Source organism: Pogoniulus pusillus, chromosome 4 (genome assembly GCF_015220805.1).
Source record: "Pogoniulus pusillus isolate bPogPus1 chromosome 4, bPogPus1.pri, whole genome shotgun sequence".
NCBI lineage: Eukaryota > Metazoa > Chordata > Aves > Piciformes > Lybiidae > Pogoniulus > Pogoniulus pusillus.
This window is the reverse complement of record NC_087267.1, coordinates 46,447,560-46,471,763: the sequence shown is the minus strand read 5'-3', so window position 1 is coordinate 46,471,763 and position 24,204 is coordinate 46,447,560. Positions and strand designations below refer to the sequence as shown.

General features: G+C 53.4%; 1 protein-coding gene across 1 annotated transcript in view; it reads right to left on the bottom strand.

Moving 5' to 3' along the window:
- Positions 1–24,204, bottom strand: part of LOC135174979 (collagen alpha-1(VII) chain-like) — a 139,461-nt gene that overhangs the window by 17,035 nt on the left and 98,222 nt on the right. Inside the window, exons 56-65 of the mRNA XM_064142749.1 lie at positions 23,012–23,047; positions 19,355–19,411; positions 18,276–18,347; positions 17,346–17,417; positions 15,822–15,857; positions 6,961–7,041; positions 5,855–5,908; positions 4,505–4,558; positions 2,087–2,149; positions 582–644 (exon numbers count right to left, since the gene is read on the bottom strand). Coding sequence (XP_063998819.1) covers positions 582–644; positions 2,087–2,149; positions 4,505–4,558; positions 5,855–5,908; positions 6,961–7,041; positions 15,822–15,857; positions 17,346–17,417; positions 18,276–18,347; positions 19,355–19,411; positions 23,012–23,047 — 588 coding nt within the window. The remainder of the gene's footprint in view (positions 1–581; positions 645–2,086; positions 2,150–4,504; positions 4,559–5,854; positions 5,909–6,960; positions 7,042–15,821; positions 15,858–17,345; positions 17,418–18,275; positions 18,348–19,354; positions 19,412–23,011; positions 23,048–24,204) is intronic.

Sequence of the window (24,204 nt, the reverse complement as noted above, 5' to 3'; positions counted from 1 at the left end):
AGCAACAGAACAAGGGGACACAGTCTCAAGCTGTGCCAGGGCAGGTCTAGGCTGGATGTTGTTAGGAAGTTGTTGTCAGAGAGAGTGATTGGCATTGGAATGGGCTGCCCAGGGAGGTGGTGGAGTCTCTGTGGCTGGAGGTGTTGAAGCCAAGCCTGGCTGAGGCACTTAGTGCCATGGTCTGGTTGTGATTGGCCTGGGCTGGGTGCTAGGTTGGACTGGCTGAGCTTGGAGGTCTCTTCCAACCTGCTTGATTCTATGATCCCAGGCACCCTTTACCTTGATGGTGTGAACTCAGCTCTGACAGTTAAACCCATGTCAAGGGTTTGGATGGCTTTTCCCCCCTCTAAGTGAGCCCACTCTTGGGGTTTCATACATCAGCAGAGGGTAACTCATAAGGCAACCTCCCTCCCCTGCCCTTTCCAACTGCAGCGTCCGGCTCAGTGCTGCAGCCAGTTGACATTTGCCCACTGCAAAGGGTACCTGTGATGCAGAAGATGTATAATGTTGTTAACAGCCTGATGGATGTGGGATTTGCTCTTTCAGAAATGGCAGCTTGATGCAGCCTGACCAGTACTAACCTTTGCTCCTTTCTCCCCAGGCATCCCCCAGGCACCGTCGGTCCCTGAGGCTCCCTGCTCGCCCTGGAAGAAGCCAAGACAAAAATCACAGCCAGTGGGAACTTAGCAGCTGAATCGAGCAAAGGGATCCCCACACCAGTGCCCAAACATCTCCACCTACATCTGTGCTGAAACAGACTGAGGATCACACAGTCTCAGAGCGCACTGGGTTGGAAGAGAGCCTCAAAGGTTATCTGGCCCAGCCTCCACCGGCAGAGAGCAGGGACAGGGACATGGTTAACTACATCAGGCTGCTCAGGGGCCCATTGAGTTTGGCCTTGGATATATCCAGGGATGGGGATTCCACCATGTTTCATAGAATCACAGAGTCAGGCAGGTTGGAAGGGAGCTCCAAGCTCAGCCAGCCCAACCTAGCACCCAGCCCTGCCCAATCAACCAGACCATGGCACTAAGTGCCTCAGCCAGGCTTGGCTGCAACACCTCCAGCCACAGTGACTCCACCACCTCCCTGGGCAGCCCATTCCAATGCCAATCACTCTCTCTGACAACAACTTCCTAACAACATCCAGCCTAGACCTGCCCTGGCACAGCTTGAGACTGTGTCCCCTTGTTCTGCTGCTGCTTGCCTGGCAGCAGAGCCCAACCCCACCTGGCTACAGCCTCCCTGCAGGCAGCTGCAGGCAGCAATGAGCTCTGCCCTGAGCCTCCTCTGCTGCAGGCTGCACACCCCCAGCTCCCTCAGCCTCTCCTCACAGGGCTCTGCTCCAGGCCCCTCCCCAGCCTTGCTGCCCTGCTCCAAACACCTTCCAGCACCTCAACATCTCTCTGCAATGGAGGAGCCCAGAACTGGACACAGCACTCCAGGGGTGGCCTGAGCAGTGCTGAGCACAGGGGCACAAGAACCTCCCTTGTCCTGCTGCCCACACTGCTCCTCAGCCAGCCCAGGATGCCATTGGCTCTGCTGCCCACCTGGGCACTGCTGCCTCAGCTTCAGCTCCTCTCTCCCAGCACCCCCAGGGCCCTCTCTGCCTGCCTGCTCTCAGCCACTCTGGCCCCAGCCTGTAGTGCTGCTTGGGGTTGTTGTGGCCAAAGTGCAGAACCCTGCCCTTGGCCTTGTTCAGTCTCATCCCCTTGGCCTCTGCCCACCCATGCAGCCTGGCCAGGTCCCTCTGCAGGGCTCTGCTACCCTCCAACAGCTCCACAGCTGCTCCTAGCTTGGTGTCATCTGCAAAGTTACTTATGATCAGATGACAGATGAAAGGAAATGGCCTCAAATCTTGCCAGGAGAGGTTTAGGTTGGATATTAGGAAAAGTTTCTTCAGTGAAAGTGGTCAGGTATTGAACAGGCTGCCCAGGCAGGTGGTGGAGTCACCATCCCTGAAACTGTTCAAGGAAAGTGTGCACATGGCACATCAGGACATGGTTTAATGGACATGGTTGATGGTTGAACTTGATGATGTTTTCCAACTAAAACAATCCTGTGATTGTGTAATTCAGTTCCTCACCTTCGGTCCCTCTGGTCCATCTGATCCTGGGATCCCTGGTTGTCCAGGACTGCCAGTTTCTCCCTGTGGACAAAAACAGACAGTGGATGGGCTGAAAGCATAAACCACCCCTAAAAGATTGGGTCCAAAAGGACAAGTGCCAGGGGAGGCCTGGGCTGGATGTTAGGAGGAAGTTGTTGGCAGAGAGAGTGATTGGCATTGGAATGGGCTGCCCAGGGAGGTGGTGGAGTCTCTGTGCCTGGAGGTGTTGAAGCCAAGCCTGGCTGGGGCACTTAGTGCCATGGTCTGGTTGATTGGGCAGGGCTGGGTGCTAGGTTGGACTGGCTGAGCTTGGAGCTCTCTTCCAACCTTCCTGATTCTATGAAACATTGGGTCCAAAACTACAAGTTGTGCCAGGAGAGGTCTAAGCTGGATGTTAGGAGGGAGTTCCTCTCAGAGAGAGTGATTGGCATTGGAATGGGCTGCCCAGGGAGGTGGTGGAGTTGCCATCCCTGGAGGTGTTGCAGCCAAGCCTGGCTGAGGCACTTAGTGCCATGGTCTGGGTGATTGGCCAGGGCTGGGTGCTAGGTTGGACTGGAGGAGCTTGGAGGTCTCTTCCAACCTGGTTGATTCTATGACTCTAAGAAGTAAGTGCTGCTCGAGTGGGCAACAGAATGACTCTCCTGGTAACAGAAAGTCCAAGCAGATGCAAAGCCTTAACTTCAGACCAGCATAAGTGTTAGAGTTTCCAAGTACAAAGCCCACCTACATGAAAGCAAATGGACTGAGCAGTGCTTCATTTACCCAGAGGACAATATTAATAACAATAATAATAACCACCCCTCCCACTGGTTCAGCTATCAACAGCTCCTTTACTTCTTATCAAGCTTCTTGAAAGCCTTCATAAAAGCACCATTAAGAGGCATTATCTCTGTGTACAGAGCAAGGTCTAATGGTGCTGACAGTGTCAGCCATGTGCCCAGCAGGAGCTGTTGAAATGAGTCCAGACAGTTGCTAAGACACAGCCCAGGAAGGGATTTGGGCTGGGTCTGGTTGGAGGTTTTTTTCCTTCACCCCAGATTGTCTGAAAGTTAGAATGTCAGAATTGGTTTGCTTGAAAGAGACCTTGGAGTTCATGGCTAGGCTGGATGTTAGGAGGAAGTTGTTGGCAGAGAGAGTGATTGGCATTGGAATGGGCTGCCCAGGGAGGTGGTGGAGTTGCCATCCCTGGAGGTGTTGAAGCCAAGCCTGGCTGAGGCACTGAGTGCCATGGTCTGGTTGATTGGCCAGGGCTGGGTGCTAGGTTGGGCTGGCTGAGCTTGGAGCTCTCTTCCAACCTGGTTGGTTCTATGAAGTCCCTATCCCTGGAGGGATTTAAGGGACATGTAGGTTTGGTGCCGAGTGATATGGTGCAGGGGCAGCCTGGCAGTGCTTGGCAGGACTTGATGACCTTTAAGATCTCTATCCATCAATATGACTTCACTGAGAGAGTCATTGGACACTGGAATGGGCTGCCCAGGGAGGTGGTGGAGTCTCTGTGGCTGGAGGTGTTGAAGCCAAGCCTGGCTGGGGCACTTAGTGCCATGGTCTGGTTGATTGGCCAGGGCTGGGTGCTAGGTTGGGCTGGCTGAGCCTGGAGCTCTCTTCCAACCTGCTTGATTCTATGAGTCCCAACTGTTAACTCAGCACTGCCATGGCTCTCAGCACCACATCCACCTGGCTTGGACATCCCTCCAGGGATCTGATCAACCTGATCTAGTGGAGGATGTCCCTGCTCACTGTGTGGGGATTGGGTTAGTTGACTTCTGCAGGTCCTTTCCAAACCAAATCATTAGGTGATGACTCCACCACTGCCCTGGACAGCCTGTTCCAGGGCTTCACAGCATTCTGGGTGACATTTTTTTCCCTAGTCTTCAACCTAAGGCATCTTGTCCATGGCTACCACTCTGTTTGGCCATGCCACCCTCTGCTGCAGCCTGTACCCCACACTGCCAAGAGTGACATCTCCTGCCAGAGGGAGGCTGAATTCTGCACTGCTGCTGCTGCCCAGGGGTGAGAGGGAAGCAGTGCTGGAAATGGGAAGCTCTACTGCTAGAGTGAGGCTGAATTCTGCACTGCTGAAGCTGCCCAGGGGTGAGAGGGAAGCAGTGCTGGAAATGGGAAGTTCTCCTGCCAGACTGAGCCTGACTTCTGCATTGCTGATGATACCCAGGGGTGAGAGGGAAGCAGTGCTGGAAATGGGAAGCTCTCCTGCCAGAGTGAGGCTGACTTCTGCACTGCTGATGCTGCCCAGGGGTGAGAGGGAAGCAGTGCTGGAAATGGGAAGCTCTCCTGCCAGACTGAGCCTGACTTCTGCATTGCTGATGATACCCAGGGGTGACAGGGAAGCAGTGCTGGAAATGGGGCAGACAGTAGGATGGAAAACTGGTCCCAGCTCACCTTGCTCCCTTTGGCTCCAGATGTGCCAACGAGCCCTGGAAGCCCTCGGAAGCCCTGAGGATGAGGCAGATGAGAGATGATGTTAAATCAAGGAAAGGGCAGGAGAAAGGGACCCTGCATGTCTGCAGGGTTGACTCCAAAGTAGCCCTGCAAAGTTTTCCCCTTGGTTGTGCTGTCCTCCCTGATTGGCTTCATGGAGCCTGAACTTTCTTCTCAGCTTGTGCTGCCATGAAAGGCTTGGGGGCTGCAGAGCAGCTCTCTGAACAAGGACTTGGGGCTGCTGGTGAGTGAAAAGCTGGACACGAGCTGGCACCAAGCACTCACAGCCCAGAGCCAACTCTGTCCTGGGCTGATCCCCACCAGCATGGGCAGCAGGTGGAGAGAGGGGGTTCTGCCCCTCTGCTGTGCTCTGCTGAGACCCCCCCTGCAGTGCTGGGGCCAGCTCTGGAGTCCTCAGCACAGGAGAGCCTGGGAGCTGTTGGAGTGGGGTCAGAGAAGGTCACAGCAATGCTGGCAGGGCTGGAAGCCCTCCGCTGTGAGGCCAGACAGAGAGAGTTTGGGTTGTCCAGCCTAGAGAAGGCTTCAGGGAGACCTTTTGGTGGCCTCTCAGTGCTTCAGGGAGATGCTGGGGACAGACCTTCTATCAGGACCTGTTGTGACGTGGAAGTGGTGATAGCTTTGAACTAAGAGAGGAAGATTGAGAGTGGGAGGAAGGAAGACATTTCTTATGCTGAGGGTGGTGAGGCCCTGCTGCAGGTTGCCCAGAGAGGTGGCAGCTGTCCCATCCCTGGAAACATTCAAGGCCAGGCTTCCTGGGGCTCTGAGCAATCTGCCCTAGCTGTGAATATCCCTGATGACATCCAGCTTGTACTACATGACCTTGCAAAGTCCCTTCCAACCCAATCCATTGCACAGCTCTGTATTTCTACTTCAGGAATCATGGAGTAGTTGAGCTTGGAGAGGTATTCTGGAGGTCAAGGGGACAGAGCCTGAAGCTGTGCCAGGAGAGGTCTAGGCTGGATGTTAGGAGGAAGTTGTTGGCTGAGAGAGTGATTGGCATTGGAATGGGCTGCCCAGGGAGGTGGTGGAGTTGTCATCTCTGGGAGTGTTGAAGCCAAGCCTGGCTGGGGCACTTAGTGCCATGGTCTGGGTGATTGGCCAGGGCTGGGTGCTAGGTTGGGCTGGCTGAGCTTGGAGCTCTCTTCCAACCTGCTTGATTCTGTGATTCTATGACATCTTGCCCAAGTCCACTGCACAAGCAGGACCATCTAAAGGCAGTCGACCATGGCAGTGTTCAGACAGCTTTTGAGTGTCTGCAGTGATGGAGAAGGCATCTCTCCCATCCCTTACCTTTGCTCCTTTCTGCCCAGTATCACCACTGGTCCCAGGGTCACCTTTTCCTCCCTATGAAAGAAAAAAAGGCAATCAGGTGAAGAAATGCAGAATCAAGCAGGTTGGAAGAGAGCTCCAAGCTCAGCCAGTCCAACCTAGCACCCAGCCCTAGCCAGTCAACCAGACCATGGCACTAAGTGCCCCAGCCAGGCTTGGCTTCAACTCTCCCAGAGATGACAACTCCACCACCTCCCTGGGCAGCCCATTCCAATGCCAATCACTCTCTCTGACAACAACTCCCCCCTAACATCCAGCCTAGACCTGCCCTGCCACAGCTTCAGACTCTATCCCCTTCTTCTCTTGCTGCTTGCCTGGCAGCAGAGCCCAACCCCAGCTGGCTACAGCCTCCCTGCAGGCAGCTGCAGGCAGCAATGAGCTCTGCCCTGAGCCTCCTCTGCTGCAGGCTGCACCCCCCCAGCTCCCTCAGCCTCTCCTCACAAGGCTCTGCTCCAGGCCCCTCCCCAGCCTTGCTGCCCTGCTCCAAACACCTTCCAGCACCTCAACATCTCTCTTGAACTGGGGAGCCCAGAACTGGACACAGCACTGCAGGGGTGGCCTGAGCAGTGCTGAGCACAGGGGCACAAGAACCTCCCTTGTCCTGCTGCCCACACTGCTCCTGAGCCAGCCCAGGATGCCATTGGCTCTGCTGCCCATCTGGGCACTGCTGCCTCAGCTTCAGCTCCTCTCTCCCAGCACCCCCAGGGCCCTCTCTGCTTGGCTGCTCTCAGCCTAGCACCCAGCCCTATCCAGCCAACTAGACCATGGCACTAAGTGCCCCATCCAGGCTTGTCTTGAACACCTCCAGTGACAGCGACTCCACAGCTAGAGAACTGGACAGATTCTCTGCTGTCATCCAGAGATTGCTTCCTTCTAACTATGAAGCCAGAATGTCCACCTGAGGCTTCTTAGGAGGTTTTCAGTTCTCTTTTGGAAAGACTCACCCTGAGCAAGAACCTGACCCCAGTAATGAGGCAAGTAGGTGTCAGAGGAGAAATGAATTTGAGGGGAAGAATGGCACTGAGTTCCTACCTCCCAAATGAGCCTCATCCTTTCCTGCTGCTCACCTGCTTCCCCTTCTGTCCTTGAAGACCTCTGTCACCTTTGGCTCCCTTGCTTCCATCTCTCCCATTGAGACCTGCTGCACCCTGCCAGAAAGAGGAGAAAAAATTAATGACTTTGTCAGGTCTCAGAGGCAAGAAGGCTGAGGAGAGACAGCAGGATGGAAACAGTTAGAAGCTGTCCCAGGAGTACCATCAAGTCCTGAGGCTGGGATGTAGCACCCAGAAAAAAAGAGCCATGTGACACCTTTGTCTTGGGCCAAGGCACTGTAGGTGGTGATGGATGTGGCTGAAAGTAGGAGCAAAAGCATTTTTAAGCAGCACCACACTGAGTGACCTAAGAGATGTGTGAACCCCTGAGCAGTAGGTCTGCAGCTTCAGACCCAGGCAAAGTGCTGGAAAGCAGCACTGGGAGGTGAACAAGAGCAGGATCATAGAATCTTTTGGGTTGGAAGGGATCTATAAGATCATCAAGTCCAACTGTTAACCCAGCACTGCCAGGTCACCAGCACACAGTGACCCTCAGCAGCACATCCACATGGCTTTTAGAGCAGCCAGGCAGAGAGGGCCCTGGGGGTGCTGGCAGAGAGGAGCTGAAGCTGAGGCAGCAGTGCCCAGGTGGGCAGCAGAGCCAATGGCATCCTGGGCTGGCTCAGGAGCAGTGTGGGCAGCAGGACAAGGGAGGTTCTTGTGCCCCTGTGCTCAGCACTGCTCAGGCCACCCCTGGAGTGCTGTGTCCAGTTCTGGGCTCCTCCATTGCAGAGAGATGTTGAGGTGCTGGAAGGTGTTTGGAGCAGGGCAACAAGGCTGGGGAGGGGCCTGGAGCAGAGCCCTGTGAGGAGAGGCTGAGGGAGCTGGGGGGGTGCAGCCTGCAGCAGAGGAGGCTCAGGGCAGAGCTCATTGCTGCCTGCAGCTGCCTGCAGGGAGGCTGTAGCCAGGTGGGGTTGGGCTCTGCTGCCAGGCAAGCAGCAACAGAAGAAGGGGACACAGTCTGGAGCTGTGCCAGGGGAGGTCTAGGCTGGATGTTAGGAGGAAGTTGTTGTCAGAGAGAGTGATTGGCATTGGAATGGGCTGCCCAGGGAGTGGCTGTGGTGGAGTCTCTGTGGCTGGAGGTGTTGAAGCCAAGCCTGGCTGAGGCACTTAGTGCCATGGTCTGGTTGATTGGCCAGGGCTGGGTGCTAGGTTGGACTGGCTGAGCTTGGAGCTCTCTTCCAACCTGCTTGATTCTCTGATTCTCAAGCTGGGGGCTCCAGAGCTGGACACAGTACTGCAGGTTGGAGGTGTCACAAGAGCAGAGATTTGTTTGTCATGGTGACAAGCTAGCACCCTAGAGATAAAAATCAGCTCCTCCTCAGGGGAACATACTGCTGCTTCAAACTCTTCCCTCAGCATGGTTTACATCTCAGAGTAAGAAGAGTCTTTGAGAGCCAACCAAGTGCTGCTATACAGCTCTGCAGGTCATGTCTGCACCACGTGAAGTTCACATTCCTCCAGCACTGCCTGTGCCACAGGCACAAACATCTGACAAGAGCTCTTTATTCACTAGCAACTGGTGACACAAGCAATAGAAAGCTCCATCCCAGGGGGTAAATGGACCATAAAACTCCACACTCACTGCAGTTTGCTGTTTGCTAGGGCAGATTGCCTCCTTGGGGAGCAATAAACCTCTTGGGGTGGTGGTTAAACCTCAGAAGGCCAGGAGCCAAGTGCACAGTTGTGTTGAGATGGCTTGGAACCAGGTACAGACCCACCCAGGCAGGGATTTACAGACCTGTGTTGAAGGGGTTGGGATAAAAAAGCTTATTCCTGAGCACTGCCTGATCCTGAGGGAACATGATGCTGGTTAGAGACCTCCAGGTCCTAGAATCACAGAACAGTTTGGATTGGAAGGGAACTTTCAAGGTCATAGAATCAAGCAGATTGGAAGAGAGCTCCAAGCTCAGCCAGCCCAACCTAGCACCCAGCCCTGGCCAATCAACCAGACCATGGCACTAAGTGCCTCAGCCAGGCTTGGCTTCAACACCTCCAGGCACAGCCACTCCACCACCTCCCTGGGCAGCCCATTCCAATGCCAATCACTCTCTCTGACAACAACTTCCTCCTAACATCCAGCCTAGACCTCTGCTGCCACAACTTGAGACTGTGTCCCCTTGTTCTGTTGCTGCTTGCCTGGCAGCAGAGCCCAACCCCACCTGGCTACAGCCTCCCTGCAGGCAGCTGCAGACAGCAATGAGGTCAGCCCTGAGCCTCCTCTTCTTCACCACCTCCCTGGGCAGCCCATTCCAATGCCAATCACTCTCTCTGCCAACAACTTCCTCCTAACATCCAGCCTAGACCTCCCCTGGCACAGCTTGAGGCTGTGTCCCCTTGTTCTGCTGCTGCTTGCCTGGCAGCAGAGCCCAACCCCACCTGACTACAGCCTCACTAACAAAACCACCCTCAGCACAACAAAGAGAGGGTGAGGAACACCTTTGAGCAGAAGGTGAGGGAGAGCAGCTGAATGGAAATGTGCTCCCCCAGAGCTACCTTGTGTGCTCTGCCAGGCAAACAAAGGCTGGGCAATAAAAGGTAGTGAAATGGAAGCTTAAAGGTAATTACTGGTGCAGTACTGGAAATGGCTCTTGCCCTTTGGTTCTGTTATTAAAGTGTGGCTGGAACAGGCTTCATTTAGCTGCACAGACAGCAGGTACCACGAAGGCTCTGCAGTGCCAAGGCTTAGTCATAAGTCCTGAGTGACGCAAAGACGTCTTTGAGGAGCCAAGGATCTCTGCTCCCAGACACAAATTCCTGTGGAGATTTGGGCTGGAGCCAGGGAGGAGCCTGCCTTGTCTCCAGCCTCATCATTTCCACTCAGATGAATGAGCTGGAAGATTAGCTGGGTCACCCTGGGGAAGTAAGAAACCCATCAGGAGAGGCTTTGGCCCAAGGGCCTGCCCTGAGAGGACCAATCTGTTTGCATCACAGAATCACATCATCATTTAGGCTGGAAGAGACCTTTAAGATCACCAAGACCAACCATTAAGCCAGCATTGACAAGTCACTATTAAACCACCTCTATAGGGCTGTTAAATCTCAGCCCTGGGCAGCTTGTTCCAGGGCTTGACAACCCTTATTATGGAAGATGATTTCCCTACTGTTCAACCTAAACTTGCCTTGCTACAGCCTGAAGATGATGGCATGATCCTACTGTTCAACCTAAACTTGCCTTGCTACAGCCTGAAGATGATGGAGTGATTCTACTGTTCAACCTAAACTTGCCTTGCTACAGCCTGAAGATCATGGCATGATTCTACTGTTCAAGCTAAACTTGCCTTGCTACAGCCTGAAGATCATGGCATGATCCTACTGTTCAACCTAAACTTGCCTTGCTACAGCCTGAAGATGATGGAGTGATTCTACTGTTCAACCTAAACTTGCCTTGCTACAGCCTGATGATGATGGCATGATTCTACTGTTCAACCTAAACTTGCCTTGCTACAGCCTGAAGATGATGGCATGATTCTACTGTTCAACCTAAACTTGCCTTGCTACAGCCTGAAGATGATGGCATGATTCTACTGTTCAACCTAAACTTGCCTTGCTACAGCCTGAAGATGATGGCATGATTCTACTGTTCAACCTAAACTTGCCTTGCTACAGCCTGAAGATGATGGCATGATTCTACTGTTCAACCTAAACTTGCCTTGCTACAGCCTGAAGATGATGGCATGATTCTACTGTTCAACCTAAACTTGCCTTGCTACAGCCTGAAGATGATGGCATGATTCTACTGCTCAACTTAAACTTGCCTTGCTACAGCCTGAAGATCACAGAAGCATGGAATGATTGGAACTGTGTCCAGTTCTGGGCTCCTCCATTGCAGAGAGATGTTGAGGTGCTGGAAGGGGTCCAGGGAAAGGTAGCAAAGCTGGGGAGGGGCCTGGAGCAGAGCCCTGTGAGGAGAGGCTGAGGGAGCTGGGGGGGTGCAGCCTGCAGCAGAGGAGGCTCAGGGCAGAGCTCATTGCTGCCTGCAGCTGCCTGCAGGGAGGCTGTAGCCAGGTGGGGTTGGGCTCTGCTGCCAGGCAAGCAGCAACAGAACAAGGAGACACAGCCTCAAGCTGTGGCAGGGCAGGTCTAGGCTGGATGTTGTTAGGAAGTTGTTGGCAGAGAGAGTGATTGGCATTGGAATGGGCTGCCCAGGGAGGTGGTGGAGTCTCTGTGGCTGGAGGTGTTGCAGCCAAGCCTGGATGAGGCACTTAGTGCCATGGTCTGGTTGATTGGCCTGGGCTGGGTGCTAGGTTGGACTGGATGAGCCTGGAGCTCTCTTCCAGCCTGGTTGTGTCTATGATAACTGTTCAAGTCAAACTTTCCCTGCTACAGCTTGAAGATGTTTCCACTTGTCCTGTTGCCTGTTACGAGAGGGAAGAGACCAACTCCCACCTCACTCCCATCTCCTTCTCAGGTAGCTTTAGAAAGCAAAAAGGTCTCCCCTGAGCCTTCTTTTCTCCAGGCTCAACAGCCCCAGTTCCTCAGCTGCTCCTCACAAGACTTGTTCTCTGGACCCCACGCTAATGCATTTCCAAACCATGGTGTAGGCTGCTAAAAGGTTTCCCACCTGCTGAGCCTCAGCCTTCAATATTTCATGGGATGATGCATCTGAAGCAGCTGGAAGTCTCAACCTCAGAGTTTCTTCTTTGTTTCTACTCCTTCCCTGCTGTGCCTTTTGCCTAGACTGTCCTGGCCAGAATTATTTCCTGCAGTCCTGAACATCCTTCCCCAAAAATCCTTTCTAGGTGTTAAGAGCTGCCCCTGGTTCTCTCAGTCATGATGGGCACTCAGTCTCAGAGATGGGTCAGCCTGATACCTTACTGCTAAGACCCCAAGCTACCCTAAGCAGATATTTCCACCCACTGCCACAAGATCTGGCTGACTAACTTCCCTTTGACTCATCAGAAGTGCTCAGGACACATCAAGACACCCTCTCAGGGCAAGAACTTCTTAGGAGGTGACTACTTCTACTTTGAGTGGCTTGTCAAGCTCTGAGCAGAATCCAGACCCCATCCTCCCTCTCCTTGGGCTCACACCTCAGCAGGCAGGAGAAGTGTGATACTTATGGGTTCACCTAAGTCCCCATGCAGCCAATGGAGGGAGGCAGGGCTCACTGATAGCTCTTTAGGGTTGTCTACCCACAGCTCCTCTATATCAAGACCTCATACAGGTTTTTTATCTATGGTAAAGCCAAACTCCTGCCTATAACCATCCTCATACCTACTCTGAGGACCTGATTCTTCACCCACACTCTCAGTGATCAGTGTGCACTAAAAATCCTGGGTTTCTGCCTTCATTCCCCTCATTCTCATGCTGGTTGCTCTGCTCCATCACTGCCTCTGGCAGATGAAGGATGTACAACCAAGAAAAGAATCATAGAATCAGTCAGGGTTGGAAGGGAGCACAAGGAGCAGCCAGTTCCAACCCCCTGCCATGCCCAGGGACACCCTACCCTAGAGCAGGCTGCACACAGCCTCAGCCAGCCTGGCCTCAAACACCTCCAGCCATGGGGCCTCAACCACCTCCCTGGGCAACCCATTCCAGCCTCTCACATAGCACAGATAGAATGGAGCAGGGGAATGAGAAGGTTACCTTTAGGAGTCTGCATAGCACAGATTGGGTACAGGTAGACTGGAGCAGGGGAATGAGAAGGTTACCTTTGGGAGTCTGCATGGGACAGATTGGGTACAGGTAGAATGGAGCAGGGGAATGAGAAGGTTACCTTTGGGAGTCTGCATGGGACAGATTGGGTACAGGTAGAATGGAGCAGGGGAATGAGAAGGTTACCTTTGGGAGTCTGCATAGCACAGATTGGGTACAGGTAGAATGGAGCAGGGGAATGAGAAGGTTACATTTGGGAGTCTGCATAGCACAGATTGGGTACAGGTAGAATGGAGCAGGGGAATGAGAAGGTTACCTTTGGGAGTCTGCATAGCACAGATTGGGTACAGGTAAAATGGAGCAGGGGAATGAGAAGGTTACCTTTGGGAGTCTGCATAGCACAGATTGGGTACAGGTAGAATGGAGCAGGGGAATGAGAAGGTTACCTTTGGGAGTCTGCATGGGACAGATTGGGTACAGGTAGAATGGAGCAGGGGAATGAGAAGGTTACCTTTGGGAGTCTGCATGGGACAGATTTGGTACAGGTAGAATGGAGCAGGGGAATGAGAAGGTTACATTTGGGAGTCTGCATGGGACAGATGTGGTACAGGTAGACTCAACCAAGCAGCGTCTGTCCTCAAGAAGGCTCAGGGATGATACATGAGACAACCAATTCTACTTCTACAGAGTACCAAAGTATCTGTGAAGCATTTAGGAGATAAAGCAAGGTCTGGGTGTGTGAAGAAAAGGCACATCAGGATGTTGCATCCTCTTATGGCTGAAAGAGATGATGTGAATGGTGATCTACCGGTACCCTACAGCTGCCAATAAACCAAGCCTGAGCACGGCTTGCTCTGATGTGACAGGGAACATGGCAAACATCTAACCTGAGGTCAGACCAATTTCACCCAGGCTGTGGTACATCACAGCCCTCCCAACGAGGTCCCAGCTCTCAGCTGACTTTTGCAATATTAGAAATCCAATGAATGGACCCAAATCAAGTTCTGTTATCTCACTCTAGCTCCAAGCACAGCTCAGATAACATTAACTCGAACCAGCAGAACCCTGATGGATGTCCAAAAGAAAGATGACTTAGCTCTCCTCAAAGATTGGGTGACAAGATACCAATTTCTGGGGGCTAATTGGCTTAGTTGCTGATGCTTGTGGGTGCTAGTGAAAAAATAGGACATGACTCAACCATGACATGGCTGGTCAGGATGGTGGAGGCCACAGTGCTTCATTTGCACTCAGCAGCAACATGGACTCATAGATTCATTTAGGTTAAGAAAGGTCTTTGAGAGCATCAAGTCATGGAATCTGAGAATGGTTTAGGTTGGAAGGGACCTCAAGGGTCAGCCAGTCCCAAGCCCCTGCCATAGGCAGGGACACCTTCCATTAGAACAGGTCGCTCAAGGCTTCATCCAAGCTGGCCTTGAATATCTCCAGGGTGGAGGTGAGGAGGAAGTTGTTGAGCATGAGAGTGGTGAGAGGCTGGAATGGGTTGCCCAGGGAGGTGGTTGAGGCCCCATGGCTGGAGGTGTTTGAGGCCAGGCTGGCTGAGGCTGTGTGCAGCCTGCTCTAGGGTAGGGTGTCCCTGGGCAGGGCAGGAGGGTTGGAACTAGAATCATAGAATCAAGCAGGTTGGAAGAGAGCTCCAAGCTCAGCCAGTCCAACCTAGCACCCAGCCCTGGCCAGTCAACCTGACCAAGGCACTAAGTGCCCCAGCCAGGCTTGGCTGCAACACCTCCAGCCACAGCCACTCCACCACCTCCCTGGGCAGCCCATTCCAGTGCCAATCACTCTCTCTGACAACAACTTCCTCCTAACATCCAGCCTAGACCTCCCCTGGCACAGCTTCAGACTGTGTCCCCTTGTTCTGTTGCTGCTTGCCTGGCAGCAGAGCCCAACCCCACCTGGCTACAGCCTCCCTGCAGGTTGTTGTAGACAGCAATGAGCTCTGCCCTGAGCCTCCAGGCTAGATGATGCTTGTGGTCCCTTCCAACCTGGACTGATTCTATGACTCCCAGGTGATGAAGTCTTACAGCACGTTGACCAAGCACTCAGGAGGTTGATTTACAGCCAGGCAGAGGTTGCAATAATTAATTGCATGAGGATCACCTTCTCAGTCAGCAATCAGCAGTCTGGATAATGGGCTTGTAATTATCTACCAAGCCACGAGCACGAACCAGTGGGCAGCTCTGAAAGGGTTGTGCAGCCTCCACAGCACCAAAGCGTTGCTGAGAGTCCTCCACTTACACACACAGAAGTGTAAGTGGGGAATAGGTTGAAGAACACAGAAATCAATGTTACATGTGACTATAAAACAATTAAGGTTCAGATTTCCATGTTCACAGTACCATGAACTGAGAAAAAAAAAGCCCCAGTACCTTTTGGTGTTCCCTCCCTTCTCATTCCTTCTTTTCCCAGAGCAAAATAACTCAAAGGGGATTATTTCCATGTTGGACAATCTTGGAGGCCCCTTCTTCTGCTGCTGCTTGCCTGGCAGCAGAGCCCAACCCCATCTGGCTACAGCCTCCCTGCAGGCAGCTGCAGGCAGCAATGAGCTCTGCCCTGAGCCTCCTCTGCTGCAGGCTGCACACCCCCAGCTCCCTCAGCCTCTCCTCACAGGGCTCTGCTCCAGGCCCCTCCCCAGCCTTGATGCCCTGCTCCAAACACCTTCCAGCACCTCAGCAGCTCTCTGCAATGGAGGAGCCCAGAGCTGGACACAGCACTGCAGGGGTGGCCTGAGCAGTGCTGAGCACAGGGGCACAAGAACCTCCCTTGTCCTGCTGCCCACACTGCTCCTGAGCCAGCCCAGGATGCCATTGGCTCTGCTGCCCACCTGGGCACTGCTGCCTCAGCTTCAGCTCCTCTCTGCCAGCACCCCCAGGGCCCTCTCTGTCTGGCTGCTCTCAGCTACTCTGGCCCCAGCCTGCAGTGCTGCTTGGGGTTGTTGTGGCCAAAGTGCAGAACCCTGCCCTTGGCCTTGTTCAAACTCATGGTGCTGGGCTGTTCCCCTGTCTCCAGTCTGCCCAGGTCCCTCTGCAGGGCTCTCCTACCCTCTCACAGATCCATACCTGCTCCCAGCTTGGTGTCATCTGCAGACTTACTGCTGCTGGACTCTATCCCCTCATCCAGATCAGCAATGAAGATATTAGAGAGGACTGGGCCCAGCAGTGATCCCTGGGGCAGGGCTGATAGTAATGCTTTGAAAGGCAGAGTAACATACTCCAACTCACAGCAGAGCCTGGCCAGCCTGGTTCTCCTGGGTCCCCCTGCAAGGAAAGCAGAGAGGAGTTCATAGAATCATAGAGTCAAGCAGGTTGGAAGAGAGCTCCAAGCTCAGCCAGTCCAACCTAGCACCCAGCCCTGCCCAATCAACCAGACCATGGCACTAAGTGCCCCAGCCAGGCTTGTCTTTAACACCTCCAGGGATGGTGACTCCACCACCTCCCTGGCAGTTACCACAGTGAAGAGCTGCATGGCTGCAGGAGACACCTACAGATGAGGAAGAGGAGATGAGAGGAGTTTTGGACAGCTGTAGAAGCAAATGGAGTGTGGAATAGGACACCTCAAACACCTCAAGGGAGCAACTGAATGGAGCCCTACATCTGCACTGAGTGTGAGTGGATCTTAGAGAGCAGTTCACACCTCACAGCAGACTTCTGCCCTTAAACTGAGTCGTTAGGGACTATTTTAGCCCAGGAAAGGTGCCAGAGCTCTTCCACTGCTTCACAAAATGAGAGTACCTTCAAAGCTCTCCTGGGGAAAGTGCAGCTGCTTCTGCTCTCTGCTAGCCCTAGCATACTTCAGCCTGCAGCTTCAGTGAGGGAATCATGGAATGGTTGAGGTTGGAAGGGACCTCAAAACTCAGCCAATCCCAACCCTCAGCCAATAGGCAGGGACATCTCCCACTAGAACAGGTAGCTCAAGGCCTCATCCAACCTGGACTTGAGCATCTTCAGGGAGGTTGTGGAGCACAGAATCACCCAATGTGATCTTTGATCACATTGGGTGATTCTGTGCTCCACAACCTCCCTGGGAAACCTGTGCCAGTGTCTCACCACCCTCAACCTGTGCCAGTGTCTCAGCACCCTCACTGCAAAGAACCCTTCCCTAGCATCCAGTTTCAATCTCCCCTCTGCCACTTTAAACCCATTCCTCCTCCTCCTGTCACTACAAGACCTTGTCACTAGTCCCTCCCCAGCCTGCCTGTAGCCCCCTTCAGATACTGCAAGGCCACTCTAAGGTCTCCTCCAAGCCTTCTCTTCTCCAGGCTGCACAGCCCCAACTCTCTCAGCCTGTCCTCAGAGCAGAGCTGCTGCAGCCCTCTGAGCATCTTTGTGCCCTCCTCTGGACTGGCTCCAACACTTCCATGTCCTGCTTGTGCTGGGGGCTCCAGAACTGCCCCCAGGACTGCAGGTGGGGTGTGAGGAGAGCAGAGCCAAGGGGCAGAATCCCCTCCCTTGCCCTGTGCCCACACTGCTCTTGCTGCACCCAGCACAGGGTTGTGTCTGGGCTGCACTCACACTGCAGGCTCCTGTTGAGCTTTGCATCACCCCAGGCCCCCAGGGCCTTTTCCTGGGGGCTGCTCTTAGCCATTCCCACCCAGCCTGGAGCTGCGCTTGGCTTGTGCCAACCCAGGTGCAGCACCTTACACTTGGAAGGGAATTCAAGACTATGTTGTGTGAGAAAACTCTGATGAGACATCACACATCAGTTCCTGCAGAGGATTCATTAGCATCAGTGGTCACTCTACTCACCTTCTGTCCCACAGGTCCTCTTGTTCCAAAGAGCCCCATCCCTCCCTTGGAACCACTTTCACCTTTGGCTCCCTATAATAGAAAGATCCTTGTTAAACATATTTTGAGTACCTACTGTTTCTCCCAGTAGCAGAACCCATGGAGATGACAGAGAGGATGATAAAAAGTACTATTTCTACAGCAAGGTGTCCAGAGCAGGGCAGCAAGGCTGGGGAGGGGCCTGGAGCAGAGCCCTGTGAGGAGAGGCTGAGGGAGCTGGGGGTGTGCAGCCTGCAGAAGGCCAGGCTGGCTGAGGCTGTGGGCACCTGCTCTAGGGTAGAGTGTCCCTGCCCTTGGCAGGGGGCTGGAACTGGCTGATCCTTGTGGTCCCTTCCATCCCTGACTGATTCTATGCCAGTGGCCTTCTTGGCCACATGCTGCTTGCTCTTCAGCCAACACCCCAAAGTCCTTCTCCTCAAGGCAGTTTCTGATCACATTTCCCCAAGCCTGGAACGTTCATGGGATTATTGTGCAGGACAAAGCAGAGTTGGCCTTGTTTAGCCTCATCCTATCAGCCTCTACCCACTGATCCAGCTTGGCAAGATCCCTCTGTAGAGCTTCCAGAAGGTCAATGCTTCCACCTACCTTAATCTTGATTCCCTCATCCACACCATTTAGGGAGATACTAAAGAGAAGTGACTCCAAGCCCACTCCTGGCTGGCCACCAACTGCCTTTAACTCCATTCCCCATAAGCTAGGCACATATCTTCTTCCCAAGCCCCAGCCCAGCATCCTCCTCCTCTCCCTCTCTGTGGTAAGGGCTGGGCAGGTGTGTCCTTGCACCCTGTTCTCCAGCAGGCACATGGGAAGGAGGTACACAGTATGAAAAAGAGGTTGAGACCTCTATCAATGAACTTTAGCTCTTTCTCAGTGGCATCAAGAAGTTCATACCTTTTCTCCTACAGGTCCATCCTCTCCCTTCTCACCTTTGTCTCCATCAAAACCTGGCAGGCCCTGTTCACCCTGAAAGGTAAGACAAGGAATGAGTGGATTGTGCCTCTCTCCTGGAAGGACCCAGCTCTCAGACACTGGCTCCAGAGCAAAGTCTGGTTCTCATAGAACCATAGAATCAACCAGGTTGGAAGAGACCTCCAAGCTCAGCCAGTCCAACCTAGCACCCAGCCCTGGACAATCAACCAGACCATGGCACTAAGTGCCTCAGCCAGGCTTTGCTTGAAGACCCCCAGGGACAGTGCCTCCACCACCTCCCTGGGCAGCCCATTCCAATGCCAATCACTCTCTCTGGGAAGAACTTCTTCCTAATATCCAGCCTATACCTACCCTGGCACAGCTTAAGACTGTTGGCACAACTTGAGACTGTGCTTATTGCAAGCTGTGCTCAGCGGTGGTGCCACCAACAGTGGGCAAGAGGATACCTTAACATTCAGTGGCAGTTAAACTGACAGGAGCTCCTTTACCATGGAGAGCAGTGGGGAAGAGAGCACAGAGTCAGACTTCCAGGAGCTACTTTATTGTAGGAAAGAGGACACCTTAAAAGTCAGAGTCAAACTTACAGCATCTACTTTAGTGCCATGGTCTGGTTGATTGGCCAGGGCTGGGTGCTAGGTTGGACTGGCTGAGCTTGGAGCTCTCTTCCAGCCTGCTGGATTCTATGATACTTTACTGTGGGGAACAGTGGGCAAGAGGGCACCTTAAAAGTGAGTGAGAGTCCAGCTTACAGGGTCTCCTTTAGTGTGGGGAAGAGGACACCCTAAAAGTCAGTGAGAGTCAAACTTACAGCATCTACTTTAGTGCCATGGTCTGGTTGATTGGATAGGGCTGGGTGCTAGGTTGAACTGGTTGAGCTTGGAGGTCTCTTCCAACCTGCTGGATTCTATGATTATGATTGGCCAGGGCTGGGTGCTAGGTTGGACTGGTTGAGCTTGGAGGTCTCTTCCAACCTGGTTGATTCTATGACACTTTACTATGGGGAAGAGAACACCTTTAAAATGAGTGAGAGCCAAACTTACAGGATCTCCTTTACTGCCTTTATAACCCTGGGGTCCAAAACCAGTCATTGGCTCGCCCTAGAGAAAGGAGACACAAAGAGATGTAGACATCTAGTGAGGCAGGAACTGATGGGTGGCACTGGGTGGCACCACACTGGCTGTGGGGGGTGAGATGGTTTGTTCACACAGCTGCAGAGAAGGGAGGCACTTCCCAAACTGTGACCCACATGCTGGCAAAGACAGCTATGCTCCATGGCACCACATGAATTGTTGAGGGCAGTTATCTTTAACTCAAAGCTGGATGATGATCATGCACAACAAGCCAGGTCAGGTGATGGTTTGGGCAACCTGGTCTAGTAGGAGGGTTGTAACTCCTTCCCATGGGGAAGAGAATGCTCCAGGGAGGCTTTGAAGCTGCCTTCCAGTACCTGAGGGGGGCTACAGGATTGCTGGGGAGGGATTTGTGATAAGGGCTGAGGGTGACAGGACAAGGAGCAATGGCTTTGAGCTGGAAGAGGGGAGACTGAGGCTGGAGATGAGGATGAAATTCTTTGGAGTGAGGATGGAGACACTGGAACAGGTTCCCCAGGGAGGTTGTGGATGCCCCCTCCCTGCAGGTGTTCAAGGCCAAGTTGGATGAAGCCTTGAGCAATGTGGGCCAGTGGGAGGTGCTCCTGCTCATGGCAGGGGATTAGAACTGGAGGAGCTTTAAGGTCCTTTCCAAGCCAGTCTGTGACTCTATGCATATGACTGAAGCTCTGAATCTAAGCATCTCTGCAAGAAGGAAAGGCTGAGAGCCCTGGGGCTGCTGAGCCTAGAGAAGAGCAGCCTGAGAGGGGATCTGCTCAGTGCTCAGCAAGAGCTGAAGGGTGGGGAGTAAGAAGATGGAGCCAGAGTCTTTTCAGTGGTGCACAACTATGGGACAAGAGGCAACAAACACAAAGTGGATCCCAGGAGGTTCCACCTGAACATGAGGAAAGGTTTCTTGACTTTAGAGACCTGGAGCAGGCTGCCCAGAGAGGTTGTGGAATCTCCTTCTCTGCCTCAAGCTGCAATCCTGGGCAAGCTACTGTGCTTTAGCAGAGGGGTTTGGGCTAGATAATCCCTAGAAACCCCTTCACACCCCTGCCACGATGTAATTTTGCCTCTAACAAGATGGGTTTCAATCAGTTTTGGGAAACAAAAGGGAGAATAAAGAACCTGCAGCTCCATCCAACACACGGCACAGTCCTTGGGACTGATTGGAGGAGAAGCTCAGCAGCAGCCAGCAGTGTGCACTTGCAGCCCAGAAAGCCAAGCAGAGCCTGGGCTGCAGCAGCAGCAGTGTGGCCAGCAGGGCCAGGGAGGGGATTCTGCCCCTCTGCTCTGCTCTGCTGAGACCCCAGCTGGAGTCCTGCATCCAGCTCTGGAGCCCCTGGGACAAGAGGGCTGTGGAGATGCTGGAGAGTGTCCAGAGCAGGGCCAGGAGGATGCTGAGAGGCTGCAGCAGCTCTGCTGTGAGCACAGACTGAAAGAGTTGGGGCTGTGCAGGCTGCAGCAGAGGAGGCTCCCAGGTGACCTTCTTGTGGCCTGCCAGGATCTGAAGGAGGCTACAAAAAAACTGGGGAGGGACTTTTGAGGCTATCAGGGAGTGGCAGGAGTGGGGGGAATGGAGCAAAGGTGGAGGTGGGGAGAGTGAGAGTGGAGGTGAGGAGGAAGTTGTTGAGCAGGAGAGTGGTGAGAGGCTGGAATGGGTTGCCCAGGGAGATGTTTGAGGCCAGGCTGGCTGAGGCTGTGTGCAGCCTGCTCTAGGGTAGGGTGTCCCTGGGCATGGCAGGGGGGTTGGAACTGGCTGCTCCTTGTGCTCCCTTCCAACCCTGCCTGGTTCTATGACATCAATATCTTTTCAATATCTATATTGATAACCTGAGCAGAGGCTCGAGTCCAGCATCAGTAAGTTGGTGGATCCTTGGGGTCCCTTCCAACCCTGCCTGATTCTGTGATGGATCAAGGGAGAATCAGAAAGCAAGTTAAGCTGCAACCATGTGGAACAAACCCAAGCCAATTATCCTTCCCCCTCCACCTCCTCTCCTCTATTTTATCTCACATTCCACCTAATGTTTTATTAAGGCATTCCTTGGAAAACACATCACACATTCCTTCAGCTTAGCAAGTGATTTTTTTTTGGGGGGGGGACACACACTCTTCACCAAGCAGATTAAGAATTGATTTGCCTCTGGAGCCAATCTCCTTTGAAAGCAGCTTCCTGGGAGCCAAATGGGCTTTAATCATTTAGTACTGGATGACTCAAAGGTAGCATCAGCAGGTGGGTTTCTCCTCCAACTAATTTCCTTGCCTTTCAGGCAGGAAGGGAAGTTAACAAAACACTGGGCAGAAGTTCAGCAGTTTCTCTGCCTGCCCCAGAAGAGCTCAGGGAGTTATTTTCACATTATCTGCTATCAGCTCCTTCAGGCTGGTTTAAAAGATTGGGGTCTTCTTTAGGTGAGCTGATTAGACCAAGAAACCAGGTGGGGGAGGGGAATTTTCTTCCTCTCTTAATTCACAGGAGGCATTTTTGGTGCCCCAGTAATGAGGTGGCAAAAGTGGTTTTCCTCTGCTGATGTCGTGTGGGATCTTGTCACAGTGATCGTGCAAGGTCTGCCTGGAGCCCTGTGTCCAGAAGGCTGGGGGCTGGCAGGGACTGCTGGAGATCATCTGGCTCACCTCTAAGGCAGGGGCACTCAGAGTGGCTTGCCCAGGATCTCAATGTCCAGGTGGGTTTGGAATATAAGTGGCCAGCAGGGCCAGGGAGGGGATTCTGCCCCTCTGCTCTGCTCTGCTGAGACCCCAGCTGGAGTCCTGCATCCAGCTCTGGAGCCCCTGGGACAAGAGGGCTGTGGAGATGCTGGACAGTGTCCAGAGCAGGGCCAGGAGGATGGCACCTTGTTGGGGTGACCAAAGATCACATTGGGTGATTCTGTGCTCCACAACCTCCCTGGGAAACCTGTGCCAGTCTCTCACCACCCTCACTACAAAGAACCCTTCCCTAGCATCCAGTTTCAATCTCCCCTCTGCCACTTTAAACCCATTCCTCCTCCTCCTGTCACTACCAGACCTTGTCAGTAGTCCCTCCCCAGCCTGCCTGTAGCCCCCTTCAGACACTGCAAGGCCACTCCAAGGTCTCCTCAAAGCCTTCTCTTCTCCAGGCTGCACAGCCCCAACTCTCTCAGCCTGTGCTCAGAGCAGAGCTGCTGCAGCCCTCTCAGCATCTTGGTGGCCTCCTCTGCACTGGCTCCAACACTTCCATGTCCTGCTTGTGCTGGGGGCTCCAGAACTGCCCCCAGGACTGCAGGTGGGGTGTGAGGAGAGCAGAGCCAAGGGGCAGAATCCCCTCCCTTGCCCTGTGCCCACACTGCTCTTGCTGCACCCAGCACAGGGTTGTGTCTGGGCTGCACTCACACCGCAGGCTCCTGTGGAGCTTTGCATCAGCCCAGACCCCCAGGGCCTTTTCCTGGGGGCTGCTCTCAGCCACTCTCCACCCAGCCTTTATTTGTGCTTGGGATTGCTCTGACCCAGGTGCAGCACCTTAACACTTGACCTTGTTGAATGCCATGAGGTTGGCCTGAGCACACCTCTGCAGCCTGTTCAGGTCCCTCTGGATGGCATCTTTGCCCTCTAGCATAATCTGGAATGTCTTACTCTTTCTCCCTTGGGTCCCAGAAGTCCTCGATCACCCTGAACACAAGAAAGAAAGAAAACCCACAGTGAGTGATCCCCTTTAACTCACACTTCCTTGTCTTGTCAACACTGAACTTCACTACTAACAGCTCCAAGCCACTAACATCTATCACAGCTGGAAGTCAATTCCTCTGGGCACTCTACAACAGGATTAGCTTCCCACAAGAGGCTGTGTGCAATGAGAATTTATTGTGCTAATAAAGCCTCAAGACCCAGAGGACTGAAGTGGTTTGCCTGTCTCCGTGCTCAGAACAACAGTGGTGTGGATCTACTGCTGGATTTCAACCTCCCACTGGGATGTATCAGCTCCATGCTGCAGGGATGTGCTTACACTGCCTCTAGGGTGGGATGGCATCCCATGGAAGAGAGGGTCTCCTGAATTTGGACCTCAAAGCTGGCATGCTTTGCTGAGCTTGCCTGCTCTGCTGGCAGAGGAGAGACTTAAACTGGGTGCTAGGAAGAAGTTCTTTACAGTCAGGGTGGGGAGACACTGGCATAGGTTGAGGGTGGGGAGACACTGGCACAGGTTGAGGGTGGGGAGACACTGGCACAGGTTGAGGGTGGGGAGACACTGGCTAAGGTTGCCCAGGGAGGTTGTGGAGCACAGAATCACCCAATGTGATCTTTGACCTCCAGGCTCAGCCAGTCCAACCTTGCACCCAGCCCTGGCCAATCAACCAGACCATGGCACTAAGTGCCTCAGCCAGGCTTGGCTTCAACACCTCCAGGGATGGCAACTCCACCACCTCTCAGATCTCCTCTCAGCCTTCTCTTCTCCAGACTAAACAGCCCAAAGGTTTCTCAGCCTCTCTCCATAGGGGAGCTGCTCAAGTTCCCCACTCATAGAATCAAGCAGGTTGGAAGAGAGCTCCAAGCTCAGCCAGTCCAACCTAGCACCCAGCCCTGGCCAATCAACCAGACCATGGCACTAAGTGCCTCAGCCAGGCTTGGCTTCAACATCTCCAAGCCCCAAGTTGTGAGAGGATGAGAGGAAATGCCTCAAGTTGTGCCAGGACTAGGTTGGACATCAGGAAAAACGCTTTCCATAGGAGGGAAGCACTGGAAGAGGCTGCCCAGGGCAGTGGTGGAGTCCCCACTCCTGCAGGGATTAGGTAGCCACATAGGTGCTGTGCTGAGGGACATGGTTTAGTGGT